This window comes from Podarcis filfolensis (assembly GCF_964270895.1).
Source record: "Podarcis filfolensis genome assembly, chromosome: 1".
NCBI classification, from domain to species: Eukaryota; Metazoa; Chordata; class Lepidosauria; order Squamata; family Lacertidae; genus Podarcis; species Podarcis filfolensis.
This window is the reverse complement of record NC_139604.1, coordinates 20,282,333-20,307,554: the sequence shown is the minus strand read 5'-3', so window position 1 is coordinate 20,307,554 and position 25,222 is coordinate 20,282,333. Positions and strand designations below refer to the sequence as shown.

Below are 25,222 nucleotides of genomic sequence, written 5' to 3'. Positions count from 1 at the left end.
GGAAGAGAGCAAAAGTGCGCATGATGCTTAGGCAACAAATGAACCAATGCTCCCTGCCGCAATGGCCATTTCACGACATGCCAAAGTCGTGGCAAGACTTTGGCTCCTACCCAGTGCTGAGCGAGCACATTTATTCATTATTTTCCGCCGATCAGAGTGGAACACTCACAAGATGACTCATCAAAACCAAATATACCAAAAGGGGAAGGACTATAGGTCAGTGGTAGGGCAGATGGTTCATGTAGAAGCCCCCACCCCCACCCCAGTTTCATCCTCAGCATCTCCAGGTAGCGGCAGGGAATGTCTCCAGCCTCAACACCTGCTCCCTGAGCTAGATGGACCCAATGGTCCGATTCAGTGTAAAGCAGCTTTCTATACTTTGAGGCCGAATAATCCAAAACTCCAGCTGCGGAGCAGTGAGGAAGATCAACCGCTGCACCCAAAGCTCCACCAGCTAATGCTGGCCAGGGTGGAAAATTGGAGGGAGGGTTGATGTTGTCGTGCTATTTATTTATCTATTTTTGCTGCACCAGCTCCAGGCCTGAAGACTGGCCCTCTCAGTGGATCCTTGGGGCTTTGGATGCAATATCAGTATGAAGAAACATGGCATCAAGTTTCTGAATCATGATCAGTGCATATTCGGTAAAGTCTTGCTAATCTATACAGACTTCCACCAAGCTCCTCTCTACTCTTGCAGGAGGCCTTGTATCTCATTTTCCCCTCTTATGTGTTTTATTTATTGTGAAGAACCAATCGCCTGGCAAAAAGCAGGTGGGGTTGGTTCACAGATTGAAAGCTCATGCCAAATACAGAAGCCAGCTGTCACTTGAATTAAACCCCCACGGTAGAACTGGACTCTGACATCTTGACGCAACTCTTTTTTTAAAACAAATAAATAATGTCACTTTTCAAAAGCCACAAATGAGCTCTGAGGATTGCTACATCCTGATAGGTGAAACAAATGCCTCTAACCTTATCAAGTCTCTCTTACTCAATGAGGTTGTGGTGTATAGAGATGAAATTAGGAAGAGCGATTGATCCTTTCCAAAAATAAAAATAAAATGGGGGGAAAGCTAGGGTGTGAATGGAAGACTGTACAGGTCAAGCACAGCTGGGAACCTGAAATATAATCTTCTTCGAATTAAAGCTCTCAAGGTCACAAAATCAAATTAGTCCCGAAACACCAATCCTATTCTCTTGTTAGCACTGCTAAAAGATTCTCAGATTCTGCCTGAGACCGTGACTATAGATGGCTCCTTGCATTATTTTATTCTGTTTGTAAGTCACCTTGGGGACCATAGATGGAAAAATGGAGTTTAAATCTTTTAAGTAAGTGAACAAAATAAAGTGGATTAGAATCACTACACATTTAATTAAGGTATGCTCAAGTTCACTTAAACTCAAAATAGTTGCAACCCAGTAGCATGCATTACAGCACAATTCTATGCACATGCACTTGGAAGTAAGACTTACTGATTTTAATGGAACTTGACTCCAAGTAAGTGTGTTTAGGATTGCAGCCATATGCCACACTTTATTTTCCACAAGCAAGATGGATGAACTGCAGCAAACAGTTTTCTTTTCATCTGATGCATGCTTATGAAAGGACTTCCCCAAATACCTGTATTTATTACTACTTTATTCAGGATACATGGATCAGAATTATCCTCCCAGTTGTGCACATTGGTTATATTTGTCACACAACCCATGCTTCCTATCTTTTAAAAAAAAAAATCTATACATAGTCGCAGAAACATCTGAGTTGTAGAAAAAGTAAGCTGATAAATACAAACAAAAATAAAAAACAATTTGTAACACAAAGTAAAAGATATATGGCTGAATATGTAGTTGCTATTCCAAGATATTTTTCAAATCCAAGTCCATTCCAAGTCCATTTTTCAAAAAGCTTACAGACAATGACCATTTTAGGCGCATTCAATATGTGTGTAACTGCACACATGCACATTACACCGAACCCAGAAGTGACCGGAAAATGTCACAAAAAGTAGAGTTTGTAGAGTTTGGATTTGATATCCCGCTTTATCACTACCTGAAGGAGTCTCAAAGCAGTTAACATTCTCCTTTCCCTTCCTCCCCCACAACAAACACTCTGTGAGGTGAGTGAGGCTGAGAGACTTCAGAGAAGTGTGACTAGCCCAAGGTCACCCAGCAGCTGCATGTGGAGGAGCGGGGAATCGAACCCGGTTCACCAGATTACGAGTCCACCGCTCTTAACCACTACACCACAGAACAGGCGGTTTGCAGGGTTTTTTCAATGGGTGTTCCAATTCTACTGCACCAGTGCACAGTGCCTCAGAACGCAAATCGATCGCTGCCTGTATTTGGTGTTTAGTAGCCAGTCTTTTGTACAACACCACACTTTTTATACACACTTTAAAAGATTCATGTATGCGTTAAGACTACTCAACCTGTGTGAAGATAAAGCTAATCTATGAGCAGTGAAACTAATCTGTTTTTTAAGAAATCTCATGACCTCCCCTAACGGGCCAATACTTCAGAGCTGTGAGACTCACTTAAATGTTTGAGTAGAAATTAAAATATACAGAAGAACAAGAAACAAAATTATCTTTTGGTATGCCCAAGCACATGACACAACTGCACCATGGACACACAGTAACCTACTGAACATCTGTACATGTTTTAAGGACATAAGAAAAACGTGCTGGATCAGGCCAAAGGCCTTTCTAGTCCAGTATCCTGTTCTCACAGTGGCCTACGCCAAGCCTGCATTTAGGGCCCAACTCAAGTGCAATATTTGTGATTCCCAACAACTGGAATTCATTTTCTTAGAAACAAAATCTACTTGTGTGGCTCAGTCACATCACACAAGGCCACACATGTGCAGTTTCAACTTTCGCCCTGGCCATATTCTTGTGCCTCCATGACTGCCTTCCCCTCCCCCACTGAATCACCTGTGACAAATTTCCAGCTGCCTCACAGGTCTTATTTTTCAGCTACAAAAGATAATTGGGGAGGTGGGCGTGATGGCTGGTGTTTTTTTTAAGAGCAAAGAGATATTTGATACACATTCTACTCTCTCCTGCCCGCTCTCCAGATTTTGCAGGTGCAAGAGCGACTTCTGCTCTTTTGCATATCTGGAAAAACACAAGCGCCGTGAAGTACTAACGCACAAATCTCGCCCACAATTAGAAATGTATGCTAAAGACAAATCTGACCATGGGAGAGATCTGTGCATCACCAGAGCACGTACTGAATTTTCTTCAGTTACACAGAGGGGGTAATGATTCCTGACCAAAAAAAACAACCACTGCCATACAAATTAACCCAAATAATGCCCCCTATATTGTTCTTCAGGCCACAGAGTTGTTAGGCGGGCTCAGACCTAGCTAGCTGTTTTTAACAGGAAACAAAGAAACCACCAGTTTATCTACCGGTAATTCAGCATATGCACATTTGCTGTGTATAGGAACTCTTTTAAGGCAGGGTGTGCAAGCAATCCGTTTGCAAACAATTCATTGCTCTTATAAATCAACTGAAGTCCCCGTATATCAACTAGTGCTTTACACACATAGCACTTAAATCGCTGCACACCAAACATTGCTTTCCATACACACTAACACACACACACTTTCTTAACATCCCCACTCCAAACTTTCTGTGGGACTTGCATGGGATTTGCAAACAAGAAGTCACAAGGAAACAAATGGAGGTGACAGAGCAGCTGAACTAGACAGATTGCACCTTAAACTTGTGTTTACATTGGGTACTTTTTTTAGATTAACAAACATTTCCACTCATTCCAGCAAGGGCCTTGTGGAGAACACTGCAGTGCGTCACAGAGTTAATCCTGATTCTCTTGAAGGAGAAAGGGATAATGTCGCTAACATTTGGTGTGTCTATGAGGAGAAGCGACTGGGTGTTAAGATTTGGATGGGGGGAAACACATTGTTGAGAATACAAGCCCTTAAGTTCTCTCGACCTTGAGTAAATCACTATCTCCTTGTCTTTCTTACTTCACAGGGCAGTCGTGAGGACATGTTGTAACCTGCTTGGTGCCCCTTGACAGCAATAAGAATGCTGAATAGAGATTTTGATTTCAAACCATCAACCAAATGTTCGTCTTTGGGCCACTGGTTTGTGTTGGTTGCCAGTTCGTTTCTGGGCACAATTTAAGGTGCTCACATTAGTGTTTAAATGATTCTCACCCCAAATGCACTATCAGATGTCAAGGAAATAAACAACTATCTGACTTTTAGAAGACATCTGAAGGCAACCCTGTATCGGGAAATTTTTTTATGTCTAATGCACCAAGAAACAATACTACAGTGGTGCCTCGCAAGACGAATGCCTCGCAAGACGAAAAACGCGCAAGACGAAAGGGTTTTTTCGGTTTTTGCGTTGCTTCGCAAGACGATTTTCCCTATGGGCTTGCTTCGCAAGACGAAAACGTCTTGCGAGTTTGTTCGCTTTTTTCTTAAAGCCGCTTGAAGAGGTGCAATTGCGATGGACCGTGCTTCGCAAGACGAAAAACATCGCAAGACAAAAAGACTCGCGGAATGAATTAATTTCATCTTGCGAGGCACCACTGTATTTGGGAGACAGTAGCCAATATATATTCCTGACTACCAAGATTGCCCAAGATTCTTATCAACTGGCAAACAGGTTCTGGTATTTTGTTTTGAAGTAGTAATATTAATACTTAATATCTGTATAGCATTGCCACACTTAGCAAGGAAAAGTATAGCTTTCAGGCCCAGTGTGGTGTCGTGGTTAGAATGACTACATTCGCACAATACATTTGAATCAGTATGATACCACTTTAAACGGTCATGGCTTCCCCCAAAGAATTCTGGGAGTGGTAGTTTGTTACAGATGTTAAGAGTTGTGAGGAAACCTCTATTCCCCCCACAGAACTCCCTGTGAATAGGACCCAATTGTTAAACCACTCTGGAATTGCTGCTGTGTGTGTGGAATAGTGGTCTCCTAACAATTGTCATCACTCTTAACAACAACTCCCATAATGTTTTTGGGCACTGGTGGAGGAACAGGGGTGCAGGGGGAGTGCACCCCCCAGCGGCACAATCCCAGTGGGGTGCCATTGCAGCTCCCCCCCCCCGTGGGCAGTGTGCCACGCCCCTGTGGGCAGTGTGCCACGCTACCAGGACGTGCGCCAGCCACGACCTTGCCTGCTCTTCACCTGCCCCCAAAGCTTGAAGCTCCACCACTGCTTTGGGGGAAGCCAAGACTGTTAAAGGTAAAGGGACCCCTGACCACCAGGTCCAATCGTGACCGACTCTGGGGTTGCGGCACTCATCTCGCTTTATTGGCCGAGGGAGCCGGCGTAGACCTTCCGGGTCATGTGGCCAGCATGACTAAGCCGCTTCTGGCGAACCAGAGCAGCACACGGAAACGCCGTTTACCTTCCCGCTGGAGTGGTACCTATTTATCTACTTACACTTTGACGTGCTTTCGAACTGCTGGGTTGGCAGCAGCAGGGACCGAACAACAGGAGCTCACCCCGTCTTATACTGCTTCAAATGTATTGTGTGAATGTGACTGGTGCCACATTAGGACTGAGAAAGCCTAGGTTCAAGCCTGCACTCATCCACAAAGCTCGCCAGATCAACCTGGGTCAATCTACCTCTCAGGGTGGTTGCGATAATAAAATATGGGTGGCTCATTGGGAAGAACCATGGCTATACAAGGCCTTGGGTTTCTTGGAGGAAAGGTGAGATAAAGATGTAGTAAGAAACAAAAGCAAATGTGGCTTCCCAACTCCCTCCTTATCAACATAAGAGACGAGTATATATATATTTTTCTAAGTCCATGTGAACCTCACTTCACCTCACCTCACCTGATGCACATCCTGGGGTGACCTCATTATTCCAAAGAAAGTTTCACATGTTTTTAATATGGAAACGTTCCATTATTGAGTGAGCTACAATTGGACAGAGGGATAATTTGACATGCATTTAAGAACATATTTATCACAGCCTCCATTTTTGCATTTCATTTCCCTTCCTTATAATGTTTAGCCTTCTACAACTATGGGTGTATAAATATCCCTGCCAACTTAAGATAGCACTTCTTCTATTTGAGGAAGTGAAAACATTCCTCTTCAACCAGGCCTTGGGCTGATTAACACTTGGTGTCCTTTTAAATGTGTTGGTGGGAGGCAGGGATTATGCGCTTGGTTGGGTTTGCTCTTGTTTCTATTATGCATTTTGTATTTTTATGCTGTGAACCTGCCCCGAGATCTTCGGATGAAGGGCAGTATACAAATTTAATAAATATTTTTTCTGCGGTTGTCAGAACTATATGAATCTTGAAACCAGCTTGTATTAGGCAAATTCATGGAGGATAAAGGCTACAAGCTGCAATGACTACTATGCTCTACCCTTTGCTGTCAGAGCCAGTATGCCTGTTCAAGTTTTTCTGTTTGTTTAATAAAGTTTATATACCACTTGATTGTAAAAATAAAATAAAATCCTCAAGACAGTTAAAGTTGGAAGAGAACTCTCATGCTCTAGGGCTGGGCAATATATTGATATATTGTCCAAAACTAGTTTGAAGTCCATATCGTGATAGCAGTTTCATAACTTTTGACCTGGCAATATATTGCAAATCGTGATATGTGTGTGTGTATGCTATGCAACCGGAGAAGGAACTGGCAAACCACTCCAGTATTTTGCCAAGAAAACTCCACGGACATAAAAAAGGAGAAGCTTTGAGAAGAAGTGAGAGTTTCCAAAGCATGCTCTGGTTCATGGGGTCACAGAGAGTCGGACACAACAAAGACGACTAAACAACAAAATACTATGCAAAAATCACAAAGTGGGGAAAACCATGAAGCCAGCCAGTGCCTCTACATTGCTCCATCCTTATTTCACACATCGCGATATATCATTATATAGCGATGTTTAGCTGGTGATATATTGTGACGTTGAAAAGCAGATTGCCCAACCCTATTGTGCTCACGTCTTGCTTGTAGGCTTCCCATAGGAACAGCCTCAGGCTGGTATACCTGAAGAAACATCTCCACCCCCATCATTCAGCCCGGACACTAAGGTCCAGCTCCGAGGGCCTTCTGGCGGTTCCATCACTGAGAGAAGTGAGGTTACGGGGAACCAGGCAGAGGGCCTTCTCAGTAATGGCGCCCGCCCTGTGGAATGCCCTCCTATCAGATGTCAAGGAAATAAACAACTATCTGACTTTTAGAAGACATCTGAAGGTAGTCCTGTTTAGGGAAGTTTGATGTTTTTTCACGTTTCTCATATTCTGTTGGGAGCCGCCCAGGGTGGCTAGGGAAACCCAGCCAGAAGGACAGGGTATGTATGTATGTATGTATGTATAAATACGTTATTATTATTATTATTATTATTATTATTATTATTATTATTATTACTATTATTACTCTATAGGCATCTGGTTGGCTACCATGAGAATAGGATGCTGGACTAGTCACCTTTGGTTTGATCCAGGAGGGCTCTTATGTTCTTAAAGTCTCCAAGAGCCCCTGTAAATATATCTGATGTCCTTTGCCTGAGATCCATCGGCTTTCATTTTATAAACAGTAATACAGCCTTACGCCCCAGTCCTAAACATTTATTTAACTGGATATGACTTCCAAATAGGTGTGTTAAGGGCTGCAATCTTATATTAAATGTGTGTGTTTCTACACTCATAACTGGAGCCAAGCTTTTGTGAAGAACGCTTTTGATGCTATGTCTATTTCTACCCCTCAAAAAGTGAGAGAGCTCAACAAACAATGCAGTCAAAAGGCAAGTTGATAAATGCTGGGTCGACGCCAGCAATGGCATACGGCAGCCATGCCCAAAGGAAGCACATGTTCGTACTTGTGGCAGCTCACCCGAGCCTTGAGGGCAAAGAAAAGGGAGTTCTCCTCTTCCGTTCTGCTCCTCCAGAACGAAAAGAAGCTAATGTTTAATGGGAGGTGCAGTTCAAATATTGTTAAGCCCATTGCAAACACAGTTTTTCTTCACTTTAGGCTCCCCATTCCAATATATGCATTACTTTATTTCACATAAAATATTCAAGAGTTGAATGAGAGTTGTTTCATCTCAGTTCCTGGAGCGAAACAAAGTTTTGCTGAAATGAAGTTCTCTAGCACAGTGCATAAGCCCTGTTGCATTTGATGGGACTTATTCCCAAGAATAAGGGAATAATAGAATAGGGACGCGGGTGGTGCTGTGGGTTAAACTACAGAGCCTAGGGCTTGCTGATCAGAAGGTCAGCAGTTCAAATCCGTGCAACGGGGTGAGCTCCTGTTGTTTGGTCCCAGCTCCTGCCAACCTAGCAGTTCAAAAGCACGTCAAAGTGCAAGTAGATAAATAGCTACCGCTCCGGCGGGAAGGTAAACGGCGTTTCCGTGCACTGCTCTGGTTCGCCAGAAGTGGCTTAGTCATGCTGGCCACATGACCTGGAAGCTGTCTGAGGACAAACACCGGCTCCCTCGGCCTATAGAGTGAGATGAGCGCACAACCCCAGAGTCGGTCATGACTGGACCTAATGGTCAGGGGTCCCTTTACCTTTACCTTATTCCCAAGAAATGTGAGTATAGGACTACAGACTAAGAGAATGAAGTTGAAATCCTATGCTCACTTACCTGGGAATAAACCCCGATGTGCTCAAAGGGACTTACTTCTGGGTAGACATGCACAGGATTGCACTGCTGAGAATATGAAATTTGTGGGTTGAATTTTAGCTGTGCCATGAGCTCAGCAAGCGGCCGTAAGCAACACTCTCAGCCTTAACTGTACATCTACAATTAGGATAATGCTGGGTGATCATGCAAGGTTGGTGTAAGGAATACAAGATAACGTATGTAAAAACACGCCATTCTAAAGTGCTAAATCAGGCTTCCTCAACCTTGGCCCTCCAGATGTTTGGAGACGTCCCTGACCACTGGTCCTGCTTGCTAGGGATCATGGGAGTTGTAGGCCAAAAACATCTGGAGGACCGAAGTTGAGGAAGCCTGTGCTAAATGTATAAAAATGCTGCACTTGTGAAAACCTAGGACTATATGTAAATTATTGAATGAGATGATCTTTGGGGTTTGCAGACTGCCCTGCTCTGAAGCCCTGACAATCAGCTGAGTTATAGTCCCCCCTCAAATGCCAAGCACAGCTCTCTGCAAGCATTGACCAGCTGACAACCAGAATTTTACAATCAGCAGGGCTCTGCAAAGCCCATTTTGGCCCAGCAGTATCTTCACCAGCCCCACACCGGTCATCATATAGAATCACAGAAACCAAGGGCCATCTAGTACAACCCCCTCCAATTCATGTATCAAGTAAAAGACTAGTGGACATGGCTTCGCAAAACCAACTCACAGGCCAAATATTTGGCCCACAGACCAAAGGTTTCCCACCAGTTATTAACACGTTCAGGTTAAGAGGTGTTATATACAGCAATTCTGATCTCACCAATTATCTATAGATGAGCAAGACACACAACACAGTTGCATTGATCTTAAAGGTGGCATCACTTCACCTGTTTCCCATGCTCTTTTATCAGATTCTTCCTCAGCGCAAAATTGGTATTTAGGCTTGACCGAAAGTGTGTCCTTCAAAAAATATACCCAGATGGTCCCTGCACACAGCTTTCTCTTATGCCAAATGTTCAAGCAATGATAGAATTTAAACTACGAGCGTTTTCCGTTTTTCAACCTGCACCTAGAATCACAGAATTGTAGAGTTGGAATGGAGCACAAGGGTCATCTAGTCCAACCCGCTGCCATGCATGAACCTTTTGCGCCAAGTGGGGCTCAAACCCCAAACCCTGCGCTTAGGAGTCTCATGCTCTACCCCTTTACAGCTGATTCATCTGCAGCATACCCTCCAACTTTTCTCCAATGAAAATAGGGACGTCCCATTCCATAATGATAATTTTACTATTTATACCCCACACATCTTACTGGGTTGCCCCAGCCACTCTGGGCAGCTTCCAACACCTATAAAAACACAATGAAGCATTAAACATTAAACAAACCTCCCTATGCAGGATTGCCTTCAGACAGCTTCAGGGTGGGATAACTCCATACCCCACAACATTTCTCCGGTGAAAACAGGGACATCCTAAGGAAAATGGGATCAAATCAGAAACAGGGACAGCTTCTCTAAATCAGGGTCGTCCCTGGAAAATCGGGGCACTTGGTAATAACTGAGTATTTTCAATGCTTTTCAATATTTGTGGATTCCTCTGCTCCCCCCCCTCGCTCCGCCCATGGGCCCAGGAGATGGGCAGGAAAGGGGGAGGAAATGAAGCGACAGGCAACAACTCCAAATGTGACCAACTCCAAATCCTTACCTAGTTTGGAGTGAGGCATCAATTATTTTTATTTTTGGACTGCTCTTTTGTGCAAGCATGGTAGATCACAGGTGTTATGTGTAAGGTAAAGCTAAAGGGACCCCTGACCATTAGGTCCAGTCGTGACCGACTCTGGGGTTGCGGTGCTCATCTCGCTTTATTGGCCGAGGGAGCCGGCATACAGGTTCCGGGCCATGTGGCCAGCATGACTAAACCGCTTCTGGCAAACCAGAGCAGCACACGGAAACGCCATTTACCTTCCCGCTGGAGCGGTACCTATTTATCTACTTGCACTTTGACGTCCTTTCAAACTGCTAGGTTGGCAGGAGCAGGGACTGAGCAATGGGAGCTCATCCCATCGCGGGGATTCGAACCGCCAATCTTCTGATCAGCAAGTTCTAGGCTCTGTGGTTTAACCCACAGTGCCACCCGCGTCCCTTGGTGTTATGTGTACATGTAAACAAATACCCATGGATCTCAGGTTTCCTGCCTTGGAGCAACACACACACGGCTGCTGTTTTGTGAAAATCTGGTAGACTGAGAAACTTGTATTTTTTTTTAATTTTAAAAAACACATACTAAAGGTGTGTGCTCACAGGTAAACAGATACCAGTGTACATACCCATAATGACCTCCGGCAAGGCCAGCCCACCTATGAAGTGGTGTGAAGTAACTGCCTTAGGCAGCAGAAGCCCCCGAGAAAGCACCCTCATGGGCACCTCCTGCCACGCCCACACCTCTGCCAGAGAAGTGGTGCCAGGATAGGTGCTCATATCCTGCGAGATCTTATCAAAGTCTTGCAAGATGTCGAAGAGAGCAAAATATCTCATGTGGGTGAGATCTTGCAAGCTCTTTCAGGGTATCGGCGCCTAGGCCAGCACTGCAGTGCTGGTACAGCTGCATCACCACTGGCAGGTGGCACAGTGGTGGCGAGTGCCCCACGGGTGGTGGTGGTGGTGAGGTGGTTTGGCAGAGCACAGTGGCACTTCCACAGCCCAGGTGGGGCTCGCTAGCTAGGGGAGGAGGTGTGTGATTCGTCTGCTGGAGTGGAATCAGAACAGGTGAGGGTCACATGCCTTGTCAAGCCCAGAAGCTATAGCAGGAAAGGCATCCTGGCTAGGCCTCATGAGATTTGGGTGAGATCTTGCAAGTTCTTTCAGGGAATCAGCACCAATGCCAACACTGCTTCTCCACAAGGTGACACAGCTGGTGGCCTTGGTGGTGGTGGCTCCCATACCCTCCTACATTTATCCAATGAAAGTAGGGACGTCCCATTCCATAATGATAATTTTACTATTTATACCCCACACATCTTACTAGGTTGCCCCAGCCACTCTGGGCGGCTTCCAACATATATAAATACATAATAAAACATTTTTAAAACTTCCCTAAACAGGATTGCCTTTAGAGGGCTCAATTCTGCAATGAAATTAGGGTCAGCAGCCCTAAGGAAAAGTGGGACATTCCAGGATCAAGTCAGAAGCAGCTTCTCTAAATCAGGGACGGCCTTGGAGAATATGGACACTTGGAGGGTCTGCTGCAGCAATCTGCAGATAATCATATTTAGTCACATGAATTTAAGGCAATTTCTGAAGATTAAATCTCTGTGTTAACAGCGAAGAGAAGGCCAGACTGTGGTTGTACTTGTTTTTCTGAACCAGGTGGCAACCCAATTTAAAAGCCTCTCCCTCATTTAAGCTCTTGTTTACTACATCCGTCCGCAAGAAGAGTTAAGGAAAAGTTGGGGGCAAGCATATCTTGTGATTGTCATGAGAGACATGTATCTCAGCTGTGTGTTGGCATGACTGGGCAAAGCTTACACACCCACAAAATGCCAAAGGATTCTTTCCTCTTCTTCAAAAAATGGCACCGTTCAAATGCTGTTCAAACCGGGCATCCTGCCTTTTTCAACGTGCTTTCCTGAAGGGGAGCATATAAACACTTGCTTATTTTAGCACCGCCCTTCGGCGTTGCTGCTCAACCGACCTGAAAAGTTTGCATTCCCTGAGGGGGAAGGTCCTTTTGTTGCCCTACACCCCCGTCGGCATTCTTTGTTAGCAGGGATCAGGAATGCGCAAACACACTGGGGCAGGTTTTGTTTTGTTCCAAACCAAGCCTTTTCCGAGAATCTCGTTTGGCTTAATGGATCCCCAACTCTAGTTCTCCCTCAGGTAGTGGCTCCCGGAGCAACAACCAGGATCAGCCACTTTTTTTTCAAAACACCCAGTTCCCTTCCGACATTTTGATCCGTCCCATCCGTCCGTCGCGTTTTCTGCAGCAACTCTTGATTTCCCCCCTATCATAACACAGCCCGCCATAACAGGTGGTTGCTGGGTCCTTCCATCCCCATTTTGGGTTTTAGCCAAAAATAACACACACACACACACCCATGCACAAAATAACTCCATGCAAATCCGCGATCGGGGGTCGGTTGGGGAGAGGGAGGCATTTCCCACACACACACACCGGCGGAAGTTGGTGTCCTTGGGAGCCTCACCCTGCCTGCTGGCTCCACACCTCCATCCCCCTGGTGGAGAAATCGCAAGGCGGGCACAGGCGGCGAACAAACTTCCGAATAAGCAGCGCCTCCGGCTCCGCTTCCCCAAAGCTGAGCGGATCCCGTCCAGCCCCGGGTTCCATCCTCGACAGGACCCCAAGGAGTGGGGAAAGCACAGAATCGCGGCTCGCAACGACGGATCCTTTGATCCAAGCGAGCGCGCCGCTTCGCACGGCAGCCTGTGCGCGCGCGAGTGTGGTTACTTCTGCCCGATCGCACCTGCGGGCCTTGCGCGCGCCGCGAGGGCGCAACACGTTTGCATCCTACCCCCCCCCCCCGCAAAAGAAGCAAACGACTTAAATCGACTTCGGAATCTGGCGATCAGCGCTTCAGCCCAGCCAAGAACTCTGCCCAAGACAGAGGATCCGCATTAAGGCTTCTCGGGAGCCAGAAACTGTTCCAGTCCAGTACGCGGCGCATCTAGGACTAGGCAAGCCGAGGGATCCCGCACCCCCACAATTTACTAGCCCCCTTCCAAAAAACCCAGCCGGGATCAAGATGCAGGCAACTTCTTTTCCCCACCACGGACCCACTTACAGCCTCTTGTCCTCGGGCTGCAGCTGCCGGTGCATCGCCAGGGAGAAGCCGAAGAGGCTTCCGGAGTCCCCGCTCCACATGACCACGTTGCCCGTGTCCAGGTTGAAGGCGAGGACGAGCCCCGGCAGGAGGGACAGGTAGAGAAGCGGCGGCATGGGGCCGGGAGGGTGCGCCACGCGCGGCTGCAAATCCCAGGGAAGGGCTTGTCGCTGGATGAAGGGCGAGGAGGAAAATCCAGGCTGGCGGGGCGCGCTCCTCGCCCGGCTTGGCTGCCTGCCTCGCTTGCCACTCCGTGAATGAGCTCGTTGTTCTCTCCGGAGACTCGCTCGGGCTTTGCACCAAGTGACGAACAACAAGCGCGGAGCCCCGCCCCGTCTCTCCCCGAGCGCGCACGGCTGCCTTGCCGCGCTCTGCCCTGCCCTGCCCAGCCCAGCCCGGCCTGCCGGAACTCCGCTTTGCCTGTTGCCCAGAAAATCTGAGTCAAGGCGGCTGGAATCATTCGGGCTGACCGCTCTCCAGGAACAGATTGGGGCGTGTTCATAAGAAGCGCAGAGTTGGCACGGATCTCGAGAGTCATGTAGTCCAAACCCCCTGCTGCAATGCAGGAATTCTGCCCACAGGACTCGAACCGCCAACTTTCTGGTTAACAGCCAGAGACTCACTGTTCTCCAATGTTAGGATGCGGTCCAGCTTCACTGCTGTTAGTGTGCTGTTGTTGTTATTATTGTTATTATTTATTAAATTTATATATACCACCATTCTTCCTTATGTGAGATCCCGCCCCCCCTCCCCAAACCAGAGATGACAACTTTCTGGAACAGATGGTGGACCCCAGATTGGCTTTCTGCCAAAATCTTTTCCAAGCTAAACATACCCAGCTCCTTCAACAGTTCCTCATAAGGTTTGGTTTCCAGACCCTTGATCGTCTTGGTTGCCCTCCTCTGCACACCTTCCAGCTTGTCGACATCATTCCTAAATTGGGGTGCCCAGAATTGGACACAGTATTCCAGGTGTGGTCTGACCAAGGAAGAATAGAGTGGTCTAGGGAGATGCAATTAGCCCTGCGAGCCCCAACGTGTAGTGACTATTTATCTGTTTATATCCCACTCCTACAAGGAGCTCAAGGCACCCATGGGCAATGAATCTTCCCCCTCGCCCACAGACATTTTATTCTCATAAGGACCCTGTCAGCTCAGTAGAGAGAAAGCATAGCAAATAGCCCAAAACCTCTCAGTGACCTTCATGGTTGGTAGGTTGGTATTTGAACATGGATTTCAGCACACCTAGACCGAGATTCTCGTGCCCACAACACACTGGCTGTCCGCGAAAGCTAAGCCATAATAATACGTCCTCTTGAAGGCCTTGCACACATTCCATGCTCCCGTGCCAAGCCAAAAATTCTAAACCAATATGAAACTGAGTGGCTCCATTCTTCCTCGCTGCAGACGGTGTTCTGCTGTCATTTCCTGCAGCAAACAACTGAGGTGTGTGAATGCGGGCACATGCCCTTACACACCTATGTGCGCATGCATCTGGGAGCCTTGACTGGGCAGCGCCTGCGTGACATGAGTGCATAAATGTTTCAAGGTCCTGTGGTTCATGTGTCGGACGGACGAGCTCACTATCTGGCAACCTAGGACCACCTGACCCTGCAATTGTGTTTGCTTCAGGTGTTGCCCCGGTGCCTCCGTAAACAACCACCTAAAGTACGAATGACAAGACACATCCTCCCCACAGCTCTCTGGTTATATGTGCACTTAAGGCCGACTCCGTTGCAATTGGTATATTTGCCGGAGGACAGGTTGATGTATTCTACCCACAGCAAATACCTTGGCCGCATCTGATGTGGAGCTGTGGAGGTCCGTTCTTAACCTGAAACTGTTCTTAACCTGAAGCACCACTTTAGCTAATGGGGCCTCCTACTGCTGCCGCACCGCCGGAGCACAATTTCTATTCTCATCCTGAAGCAAAGTACTTAACCCGAGGTAATATTTCTGGGTTAGCGGAGTCTGTAACCTGAAGCATATGTAACCTGAAGCGTATGAAACCTGAGGTACCACTTTATATTGTATGGAATATTAATGTGTTCTATGGTTCCCCCTTTCTTCCCAGGGCATACAGTCGTACCTTGGATCCCGTACCTTGCGAGTTGTTGAACGTTTTGGTTCCCGAACACCGCAATCCTTGAAGTGACTGTTCCGGTTTACAAACATTCTTTGGAACCCGAACATCCAACAGGGCTTCCACTGCTTCCGATTGGCTGAAGCAGCTTCCTGCAGCCAATCGGAAGCTGCGCTTTGGTTTCCGAACGTTTTGGAAGTCGAACAGACTTCTGGAACAGTTTCTGTTCGACTTCCGAGGTACCACTGTAATTTATTTCTGTATATGTTTTTCAATGTAAATTGCTAGAAAACCTTTTGGGTGGAAAGTGACTAAATAATAATAATAATCATAATAACAATAAGAATGTAATTGTTTTTATTGTAAGCTGCTTTTGGGAAGAAATGGCAAGATACAGGGTTTTTTTTTTAAAAAAGTAATAAATATGTTTCTGTGGAAGTCATTGTTGCCAAGGATGGTCTCTCAGCAAGATGTAAGCTGTGAGTCTCTTCAGCTCACACGTGTCCTGCCATCGCTGGATTTTCAGCTGCCTGTTTATTAATGGCATGCTGGGACTCTGCCAAGCGCACTGCAAGATGTGGGCCTGCTGGGGTTCCATATTGAGCTGTAGCCGTGCCAGCAATGCTCTCCTCATCAATGTAACGATTCTTTGCCTAATGATAGGGTTGAAGCTGAAATGTTCATTTTTAAAGAGGGGGGAAAGGTGGGTAGGGAGCTGGAGCCAAATGAGGCACTCCAATCTGCCTTCTGGATACACTTTAAGAATGGTCTCTTTCATCGCTAAAGTCTTCATCTGTCAGAGGGACACAAAAAAAGCACATTTGCACATGTATTTGGCCTGAAGTGTATAATTTTGTTGGTGTATGTTGAACACACAGCTGTGTATCTTTCAGGCAGCAGGTGAAACGAGTTCGTAAACCAAATATACGATTTCCCCCCCCCCCAACCTAGATTACAATCAATGCATTTTAGAATAAAACTCTGTAAAAAAACCCCGAATAGGTTTGTTCTGAATGTCAGTAATTGCAATCTGGCAGTCCAGGGTTTTAAGTACTATTCAAATCGTGGGTAGGAGTCCTGTAGCCATCTTAGCACTGTGGGATGTTTGGCTCCCACAGGAGGCAGCGATGGCGGCCGCCATCTTGGATTAGACAGATTCAGGGAGGTAAAGGCTATCTGTGGCTATTAGTCACAATGGCTATGCTCTGCCTTCGTGGTTAGAGGCTGTATGTTTCCATAGCCTCCAACATTTCTCTGATGAAAATAGGGACATTCTGAATACCAGGTGCTAGAAATCATAGGAGGGGAGAGTGTTCCTGTGCTTGGTCCTGTTTTTGGACTTCCCATAGGCATCTGGTTGGTTACTATGAGAATAGGATGCTGGACACGATGGACCACTGGCCTGATCCTGCAGCTCCTCCCTCCATAACGTTGAGCATCTTGGTAGCACATAATAGAAGATCATTGAAACGAAGTGTGCGTCTTAGGTCTTCATTCAGCACTGTATGTCAGTGCTTGCTTCATGCTAGCATAAAGCGGACCATGTCAGGCTGCAGTAAAAATGTTTGTTTTTAAAGTGTGCTAAGCTCCGTTCATTTCTTTCTCTGCCTTGCACACAAGCTGCAAAAGGAACAGCGCACTGACAACTGGACTCGTCTCCCTCCAAAGTAGAACCGCCAAAGGACTGAGTCAGCAGCACAGAGAGTGTTTTTTTGGTAAACGAAGGCCTGAGCTATTTGCCCCGGACAATGGCTTCATTTCCCCATGTAAGCAAAACCTCTGCATAGTTGCCGTTAGTTACCAGAATGCAAAGAGGTCTGTTAGCTGGGGCAGTCGTGTTACACGAGACGAGAGTCTGGGAGATAATAAATCGCCACTGTTAAGCATCACTCAGGGTCTACATTTCAGCACAGGACTGTCAGAAACCACTGACAATACCAATACATATATGGATTTAAGTACAGTGGTACCTCGGGTTACATACGCTTCAGGTTACAGACTCCGCTAACCCAGAAATAGTGCTTCAGGTTAAGAACTTTGCTTCAGCATAAGAACAGAAATCGGGCTCTGGCAGCACAGCGGCAGCAGGAGGCCCCATTAGCTAAAGTGGTGCTTCAGGTTAAGAACAGTTTCAGGTTAAGAACAGACCTCCGGAACGAATTAAGTACTTAACCCGAGGTACCACTGTACTCAGATGCCTCCTATGTGAACCTCTCAGCGCTTCTGTGTTTACAGTACGTAGATTATTTTGTGGAAGTAGGTTTGGTTTTGGGAGTCCCTTTGAGAGCCTCGGTAGAAAATACTGCGGTATTAGACAGCACAGTAAGTGCAAGCTGGAAATCTCTAGGTCAGTGTTTCCCAACTTTGGGTCTCCAGCTGTTTTTGGACTACAACTCCCATCATTCCTAGCTAGCTGGACCAGTGGTCAGGGATGATGGGAGTTGTAGTCCAAAAACAGCTGGAGACCCAAGGTTGGAAAACACTGCTCTAGGTCGTTTCTACGCTTGTTCAAGCTTAGGAGAATTTCATGGTGCTATAGATACTTTTAGTTATCTTGATGGAGTAACATCTAGGCTGGGGGGTTAGAGTTACAGAAATGCATGTGGACTATGTGGCTTGGGGCGGGGGCTGTAGCTCGTTGGGAAAGCACTTGGTTTTCATTCAGATGGTAGCAGGTTCAACACCCCCCCCCCCCAGCTAGGGGTTGGACTGGGAAAGTCATCTTGTTCCCCAAAGTCAACTTTTGAGAACCAGGCCTTTAAGAAACATGAAGGCTCTTCAGTCAAAACACCAACACTCACCCACAGCCACGACACTTCAGGCAAAACCGTAACATATATCAATTCAGAGTAAATCAAGACTGTCCAAACTCGTGACAAATTGAAAGGAAGTGAGAGAGACAGTGTGGCACTGCATGCATATAGGGAGCAGTGAGGGAGAATGGGAGGAGCAGTTTAAGGGAGCAAGAGTCCTTTTGTTCGCTGAAGGTAGTAGATCTGGAAGGGCACACGTCGCAAGCAGGGATCTGAAGAGAAACAAGGGTCAGAAGACGAGGCAAGGTCATGTTAAAGTGAGGACAAGGAGTTTGGGCTGGAGACAGGAAGCCTGTGAAGGGATCCGATAACATTCAGCCACAATGAGTACATCAGCACCATTTCAACATTGACAAAAGTAGCTCTGATTGCTCCCACACATTACATGTCGGACAGTTAGATTTTGCCACTTTGTGTGTTTAATTAGGAGCTGCTGCAACCATTCTCGCATCTTGATGAGTGTACCTGCATGACAGACATGTGTCCAAATACATATATTTATATGCCTAGCACGGTTAATTTAAAAACACCAACCTCTAAGCAGTTTACAGTACATACAAAATAAATATAAAATCTTAAGGATATGCAGATAGAAATCAACAGATGTTGGAAACAAGTAGGCATAATAAAATGATCAAATACACATAAAATCAAGTTTTAAAAACAAATAGATATAATAAAATTATGTGTCTGCCTGTCCATACTTTTTTTCTTTTTTAAGGCTGACATCGAAAGCAGTACAATGGGGGTGCTTGGCTAGTATTTATTTATTTGTGTTATTTACATTTTCAGGTGTATACTTCAGATAATCTAAAGTAAGAACTGGCTGTTGAGTGAAAACAGAAAAAGTACTGTTTGATGTTCACCCATTCACTTATACCTTACCACAAACATTGCTTGTTTTGGTGAAACACATGCAAACAAAGAATCGGGGCCTCTGTAAGTACATTTGCTTTCGATGCTTTCTATTGGTTTATGTTTTCCACCTTAACCTTTGTTTGGCTATTATCTACCCAATTATTTCTAAGTATAACTTTTAATGCCAAAGGGGTTTTCCATTTATGCTTAACATTTCTTCACTAAAAGCAGTTTTACTCCAGCTAATGGATCTACACTACTTAAAAGGTTTCGCTTACCTAACTCTTTGCAGAGTTGGGGCCTAGTTACAGGGCGTTTTTAAACAGCCATTGTATCAAAATGCTGGCTTTTTTCTTATTTCTCTCCTCCTTTATAATGTGCTTATTTCCACTCTCGCCCCCTGCCAAGCAAAGCCCATTCACTATTTTATGCCAGAAACTTTTTTTAAGGGAATAAAACTTTGCCAGATAAAGAGACATGCCAGACGGGAAGTGGATGAGCGTGGGGTGGTTTTTTTTGGGGGGGGGAGGGGTTTAAAATTAGCCTCCAGCCAGTCTTGAATGAAAAGAGGAAAGGGCTAAAGGAATAAACGTACACACACACACACACACACACACACACACACACACACACTTTGTAAGGAAGCTCCCGCCATCCCATTCCTCTGTGGAGCTCCAGTTTCGCTCTTCAAAATGCTTGATTGCATTATGCTGTTGTGAACAGACAAGCTTAGCAAGTGAACAGTAAATCTAATCAGTTTGGCATAAGGGGTTTCATGGGATCAGGGCAGACAATAGGAATAGTTGTGCGAGCTTCGCTGACTTCAAGTGATTCACTAGTTTATCCATTAGACCCAAAGTCGTAACAAAGCAACCATTAATTACTGATGTGCAGGACTTACCAACGATGGGTGGGGGTTGAGTGACCCATTCACGACAATTCGGGAAAGCCATTGTCTTAAGAGAAGCAATTAATACACGGTGGTTTGTAGCAGTTCTATTCTTTTGCTGTTCGTCCATAATTCTCTTCCCTAAGCTTTTACTCTAATGGCCTTTTTGACAAAACCTAGAAAACTGTTACTGGAATATAGAACTAATCCTCATAGTTTTGGAACAAACCTTAACAGAAAGCAAGTTCTAAGTTATCTTCAGTTCTTACGTTAATAATTCCCAGAGGAACTCCACGCTCCCCCTGTAAGTCCTAGTGCTCAAAATCTGAGTGTTAAAAATAATATTTTTGTTACAAGTAATTACTGGTTTGAACAGACTCTGTTAGTCTTCTTTTCAGTCTTCTCAGAATCTTGGGCACATCATAGAGTTTTCCCCACAAATAGACCAACAGTCCATTGTTGATATACAATTCAGCTTGATTATTTAACGGCATGGGTGACCTGTGAACTTCTAGAAGCTATTCAATGGTGGCTCCCACCATCCCTGACCATTGGTCATGCTAGCCAAGGTTGATGGCAGTTGGAGAACGCTGGGAAGTTCCAGGGTAAAATGAACACAATGGAAACCACTCCCAAATTGTCCCAGGCTACATAACATACCATACGTTTAAAGCACATTTCCTCTCAGAATCCTGGGAACTTTAGTTTACCCCTTAGAGAGCTACAGTTCCCTTAACAAACTACAGTTTCCAGGATTCTTTGCGGGGAAGTCGTGTGCTTTAAATGTATGTCCTAAATGTTTACATCCAAGTATCTGGATCAGGAAATAAGGGTACCGTATTTTTTGCTCTATAAGACTCACTTTTTCCCTCCTAAAAAGTAAGGGGAAATGTGTGTGCGTCTTATGGAGCGAATGCAGGCTGCCCAGCTATCCCAGAAGACTGAACAGCAAGAGGGATTGCTGCTTTCACTGCGCGGCGATCCCTCGTGTTGTTCTGGCTTCTGAGATTCAGAATATTTTTTTTCTTGTTTTCCTCCTCCGAAAACTAGGTGCATCTTGTGGTCTGGTGAGTCTTATAGAGCGAAAAATACGGTAAGTCCTGTTGGTTCATTTCTCCATTCAATAGGTGTAAATGCAGAACTCTTGAAAAAGCACCCTTGCACAGCTCGATGTCATGCTCACTTTCAGATAAGGATAGAAGCAAACAAACACAAGTTGGTTGCTTTCACGATTTATTCAGTCAGTGAATTTTGGTGAAATGTCTGCCCGAGGTTTCCTTCCTGCTGGAAGACATTTCTTCATCATGACTGCAGCGAGCCAACACCTAAATATTTTGATGTGCTCTGTCTCCACACGCCAGAGATGAAGACGATTCATACCCTCAGGTGGCTTTTACGTGAGGTATTTACACTGCTGCTCCTGGGTGTCTATTATCCAGTCCTGTAGTGGGTGGAAGATAACATCACAGGAGTTAAGCAATAATGTCTCTAATGAATCAAATAGTGTCATGAACCAGCAGTCTTTTAATATCAAACAGATTAACTTTCACTGAGTCACAGCCAGCCAGATCTGCAAACCACCCGGAGTCAGCACATTTGGGCTAATACAGGTTAAGGCCAAAATCACACATTCGTTTTCAAATGCTTTAATGATCACTCCGGAATCTGCGTCACTTAATGCCCTGACAAGGCATGCGTTTCCTGCTTTACAGTCGCTGTGTTCCTCCAACTTGTGCAGAAGACCTTCAGCCAAATTGCTGGCCCACACCCTGACTTGGAGGAGATGCGGTTGCTGACAATCTAACCCTCTCGAATTCTTCATTATCTGCCCTGCTGCATCACCATTTATTTTACCGTCTTCCCTACCCTGGTCTCCATGAAACTGACAGTTGTGGGTGGGTGGTTGAGAGTGGAATCCTTGTAAATATCACAGAAACCTCTCTCTGATCTTAAATGAACGTTTTAATTGAAATATCGATAGGGACACAACCCAGTTGTGCTCCAGGAAGATACCTCTGTACAGGAAGGGGGGAATGTTTCTTTTTCTTCCTTCTTTCCATGAGCAACAACCTAGGCAGGCCAGTTGCATCAGAGGCGCTCCAGTAAGCTGCCACTACCGTCCTTTAGGTATCTTCTGCTCCCAGATGGGAGCAAATCCTGGGAGAAGCGATGGGTGCAGGATGGGGGATAGAATATCCCTCCCTCCCAGCTGCTAGTGCTCCCACTTAAGTGCTTCCGTCACCACATTCCTGTTACCTTGGCAGTCAGTGGAGGGATGCTCTTGATCAGGGGTTGGCAACCTAAGGCCCATGGGCCACAAGCGGCCCACAGGGGTCATTTAACCAGCCCACGAGCCACCTCCGAACCGAGCCGCCCGCTCGTCGAGTCCCCACGCACTGCACTAAACTGGTGCAGCACGGCATGGGGACTCACTTCTGCGGCGCCGAAAATCACATCTGCACAGACACAGAAAATCACGTCTGTGCAGACGCTGAAAATCGCGTCTGTGCAAACGCCGGAAAACCGTGGGCGCACGTGCTTATCCGCGCGCACAATCCAGCCCACGGAGGGATCTCCGCTGGAGTGAACCTGCCCAGGCGAGGTAAACCTTGCCAACCCCTGCTCTTGATAAAAGACTGTGGCTGGAATAAGTACTCCTTTTCCATCTTAAGAAGTGGAGATTTGCAGATAAAGCTGTCTGGAGGCACATGCTAAATGGTCCTTCAGTGAGGAAGCAATGGTTTGGCTTGCATTTCTGAGCATCTTTTCTTCTTCTTCTTCTTCTTCTTCTTTTAAATTTTTTATTGATTTTAACATATAAATTATAAAATGTACCACAAAACCTATCACTTATACAATCTTTTTAGACTTCCATCAGCACCTCTGATGATCCACCATTTTGACCGCTACTTATGCATTTCTTAACTTTATATTGCCTTTACATCTCTTAACAAATCATCCTTCCCCTTCTCCATTTTTGCAATACTTCCATTAATACTCCTCACAAAACTTCTTGCAAACCTACAAACGTCGTCTGATCTTCACAAATACTTTTCAAATAGTCCATAAATTTACTCCAGTCTTCCATGAATTTCTGATCCCGCCGGTTTCGAATCCTTCCTGTTAGTTTATCTAGTTCTGCATAGTCCATCAACTTCATCCTCCATCTTTGGTTTCTCTTCAGATTGTATAAATCTTTTGTCTTTTTTTCTTCTTCTTATTGTACTGCTCTTGCAGTTTCTAGGAAATCTATAAAATCTTTTACCAAAAAAGTAAAGCAGGGGGAAATGTTGTTGTTGTTGTTGTTACGAATAATTATGCTAATAGATTTCACTTGAAAACTGAGTGACTAATTTATAGACCACCTGCTTAAATGGAAATCCACTTAGCTAATTCAAGCATTTGGCGGCCATCCAACCAGGTAACTTGAAACCTTATGGGAGCAATTCATCAGGTGCTATGGTGGCTTTGCAGACTTCATTAGTATCAGCAGAGCTTGTCCAAAGTTCGTTATTAGGAAGAGAAGTTTGCAGGGGCAGTTTCTAGATAGTCTCTCACTTCTTGTAAGGATCCTTTCAATTATGAACTGCATATCTAACGGGAATGGATAAAAGGCGTAGCAAAGATAAAGCTTTTAGATAATTTGAGTTGGCTCATTGATATGAAGACGTCATTCCATTGTTAGTCCCACACTCAGTAATTGCCTAACGCTGAACATCATTCAACATACTGGAGAGCAGCTCTACTTGCCATCAATGCTGCTCTGATAGATCGGATTTTAAACAATGATCATTCCACTACTGTGTTCTCCTTTTCACTTCTGCTAAATTTTGGGATTAGACAGTGGAAACCTGTGCATGTCTCCCAAGTTTATTCAATTGTTTGACCTCATCAATGAAGAGGGGATTGTGGGATGGATGGGAAAGACTTGTTCTTTCATAAACCTAAAATCTTCCAGTATTGACCCATGTAACATTTCCCCTACTGAGTTAAGAAAGATTTTAAATCTGTCCCTTTTAATGGAAGAATTAGCGCTGAAAAGCCATACAATGGAATTCTGTTGGACAATAGCAGCCTGTCATTTTCTTCTTAATTTTTCCCTTGGCTGTTTGTATGTGAGGGCTTATATCTGAATGGTAAATTCAAACCATTTTCTGAAACAATAAAGAAGTTCTGACAGCACTCCATTTCTGCTTTGATTAGTTGTAATCAACACATTTGCACACCATAATGCTGATCACTTAACCAACGATGAAAGTCTGAATGAACTGGAATATATCAAGATTGTTGTGTATATATATATTGTATACTCATTTGATAGTTACTTTCATTGCAGGTCACTGAGGCTTTGATGTAAGGTATTCATAATGAGAATAAAATATTCAGAAGCCTATCTACATAGCCTAATGGTCTAAAGTACCGTAATGTTGCACATGAAATACCTCCTGAAAATAAAATATTTCAATACATTTAAAATGAGCAAATAAACCACTATAGGACAAGCAATTGGTTCAATGGCGAATGGCATTGCAATAGAGCAGCACTTAAAGTAGGCATTAACAGACAAATATGGAGAACCATTATTATTATTATTATTATTATTATTATTATTATTATTTACTTATACCCCGCCCATCTGGCTGTATTTCCCCAGCCACTCTGGGCAGCTTCCAACAGAATATTAAAAACACAACAAAACATCAGACATTTAAAACTTCCCAAAACGGGACTGCCTTCAGATGTTTTCTAAAAGTCAGATACAGTGGAACCTTGGTTTTCAAGTGTCTCGGAAGCTGAACGTTTGGGTTTTCAAACGCTAAAAGCCTGGAAGTAATTGCTTCCATTTACGAACGCGCCTCAGAAGTTGAACGGCTTCCGATGCGCGATTCTCAATTTTCTCAATGGGATTTGTTGACCGCCCATGGAGCCTCGGTTGTTGAATATTCTGGAAGTCAAACGGTCTTCCAGAACAGATTACGTTCAACAACCGAGGTTCCACTGTAGTTGTTTATTTCCTTGACATCTGGTGGGAGGGCATTCCACAGGGCAGACGCCACTACCGAGAAGGCCCTCTGCCTGGTTCACTGTAACCTCACTTCTCGCAGTGAAGGAACCGCCAGAAGGCCCTAGGAGCTG

At 45.1% G+C, this 25,222-nt stretch overlaps 1 protein-coding gene and 2 long non-coding RNA genes across 5 annotated transcripts in view; 1 reads left to right on the top strand and 2 right to left on the bottom strand.

Moving 5' to 3' along the window:
* ITGA6 (integrin subunit alpha 6) overlaps positions 1 to 14,088 on the bottom strand; it is a 66,875-nt gene extending 52,787 nt beyond the window's left edge. The window contains exon 1 of one of the 2 annotated variants that reach the window (XM_083627395.1): positions 13,406 to 14,088. In XM_083627395.1, coding sequence (XP_083483521.1) covers positions 13,406 to 13,560 — 155 coding nt within the window. In that variant the 5' untranslated portion in view covers positions 13,561 to 14,088. The remainder of the gene's footprint in view (positions 1 to 13,405) is intronic. The other variant, XM_083627394.1, reaches the window with a different exon arrangement.
* On the top strand, positions 13,410 to 22,124 carry LOC310743414. Of its 2 annotated transcripts, none has more exons than XR_014539004.1 (4): positions 13,410 to 13,542; positions 17,147 to 17,292; positions 19,132 to 19,278; positions 21,799 to 22,124. It is a non-coding gene; the product is annotated as an uncharacterized lncRNA (long non-coding RNA). The 2 variants fall into 2 exon arrangements; XR_014539005.1 differs by lacking the exon at positions 13,410 to 13,542 and adding an exon at positions 15,532 to 15,765.
* LOC310743691 overlaps positions 21,142 to 25,222 on the bottom strand; it is a 28,479-nt gene continuing 24,398 nt past the window's right edge. Inside the window, exon 3 of the long non-coding RNA XR_014539170.1 lies at positions 21,142 to 21,527. This is a non-coding gene — a long non-coding RNA (uncharacterized lncRNA). The remainder of the gene's footprint in view (positions 21,528 to 25,222) is intronic.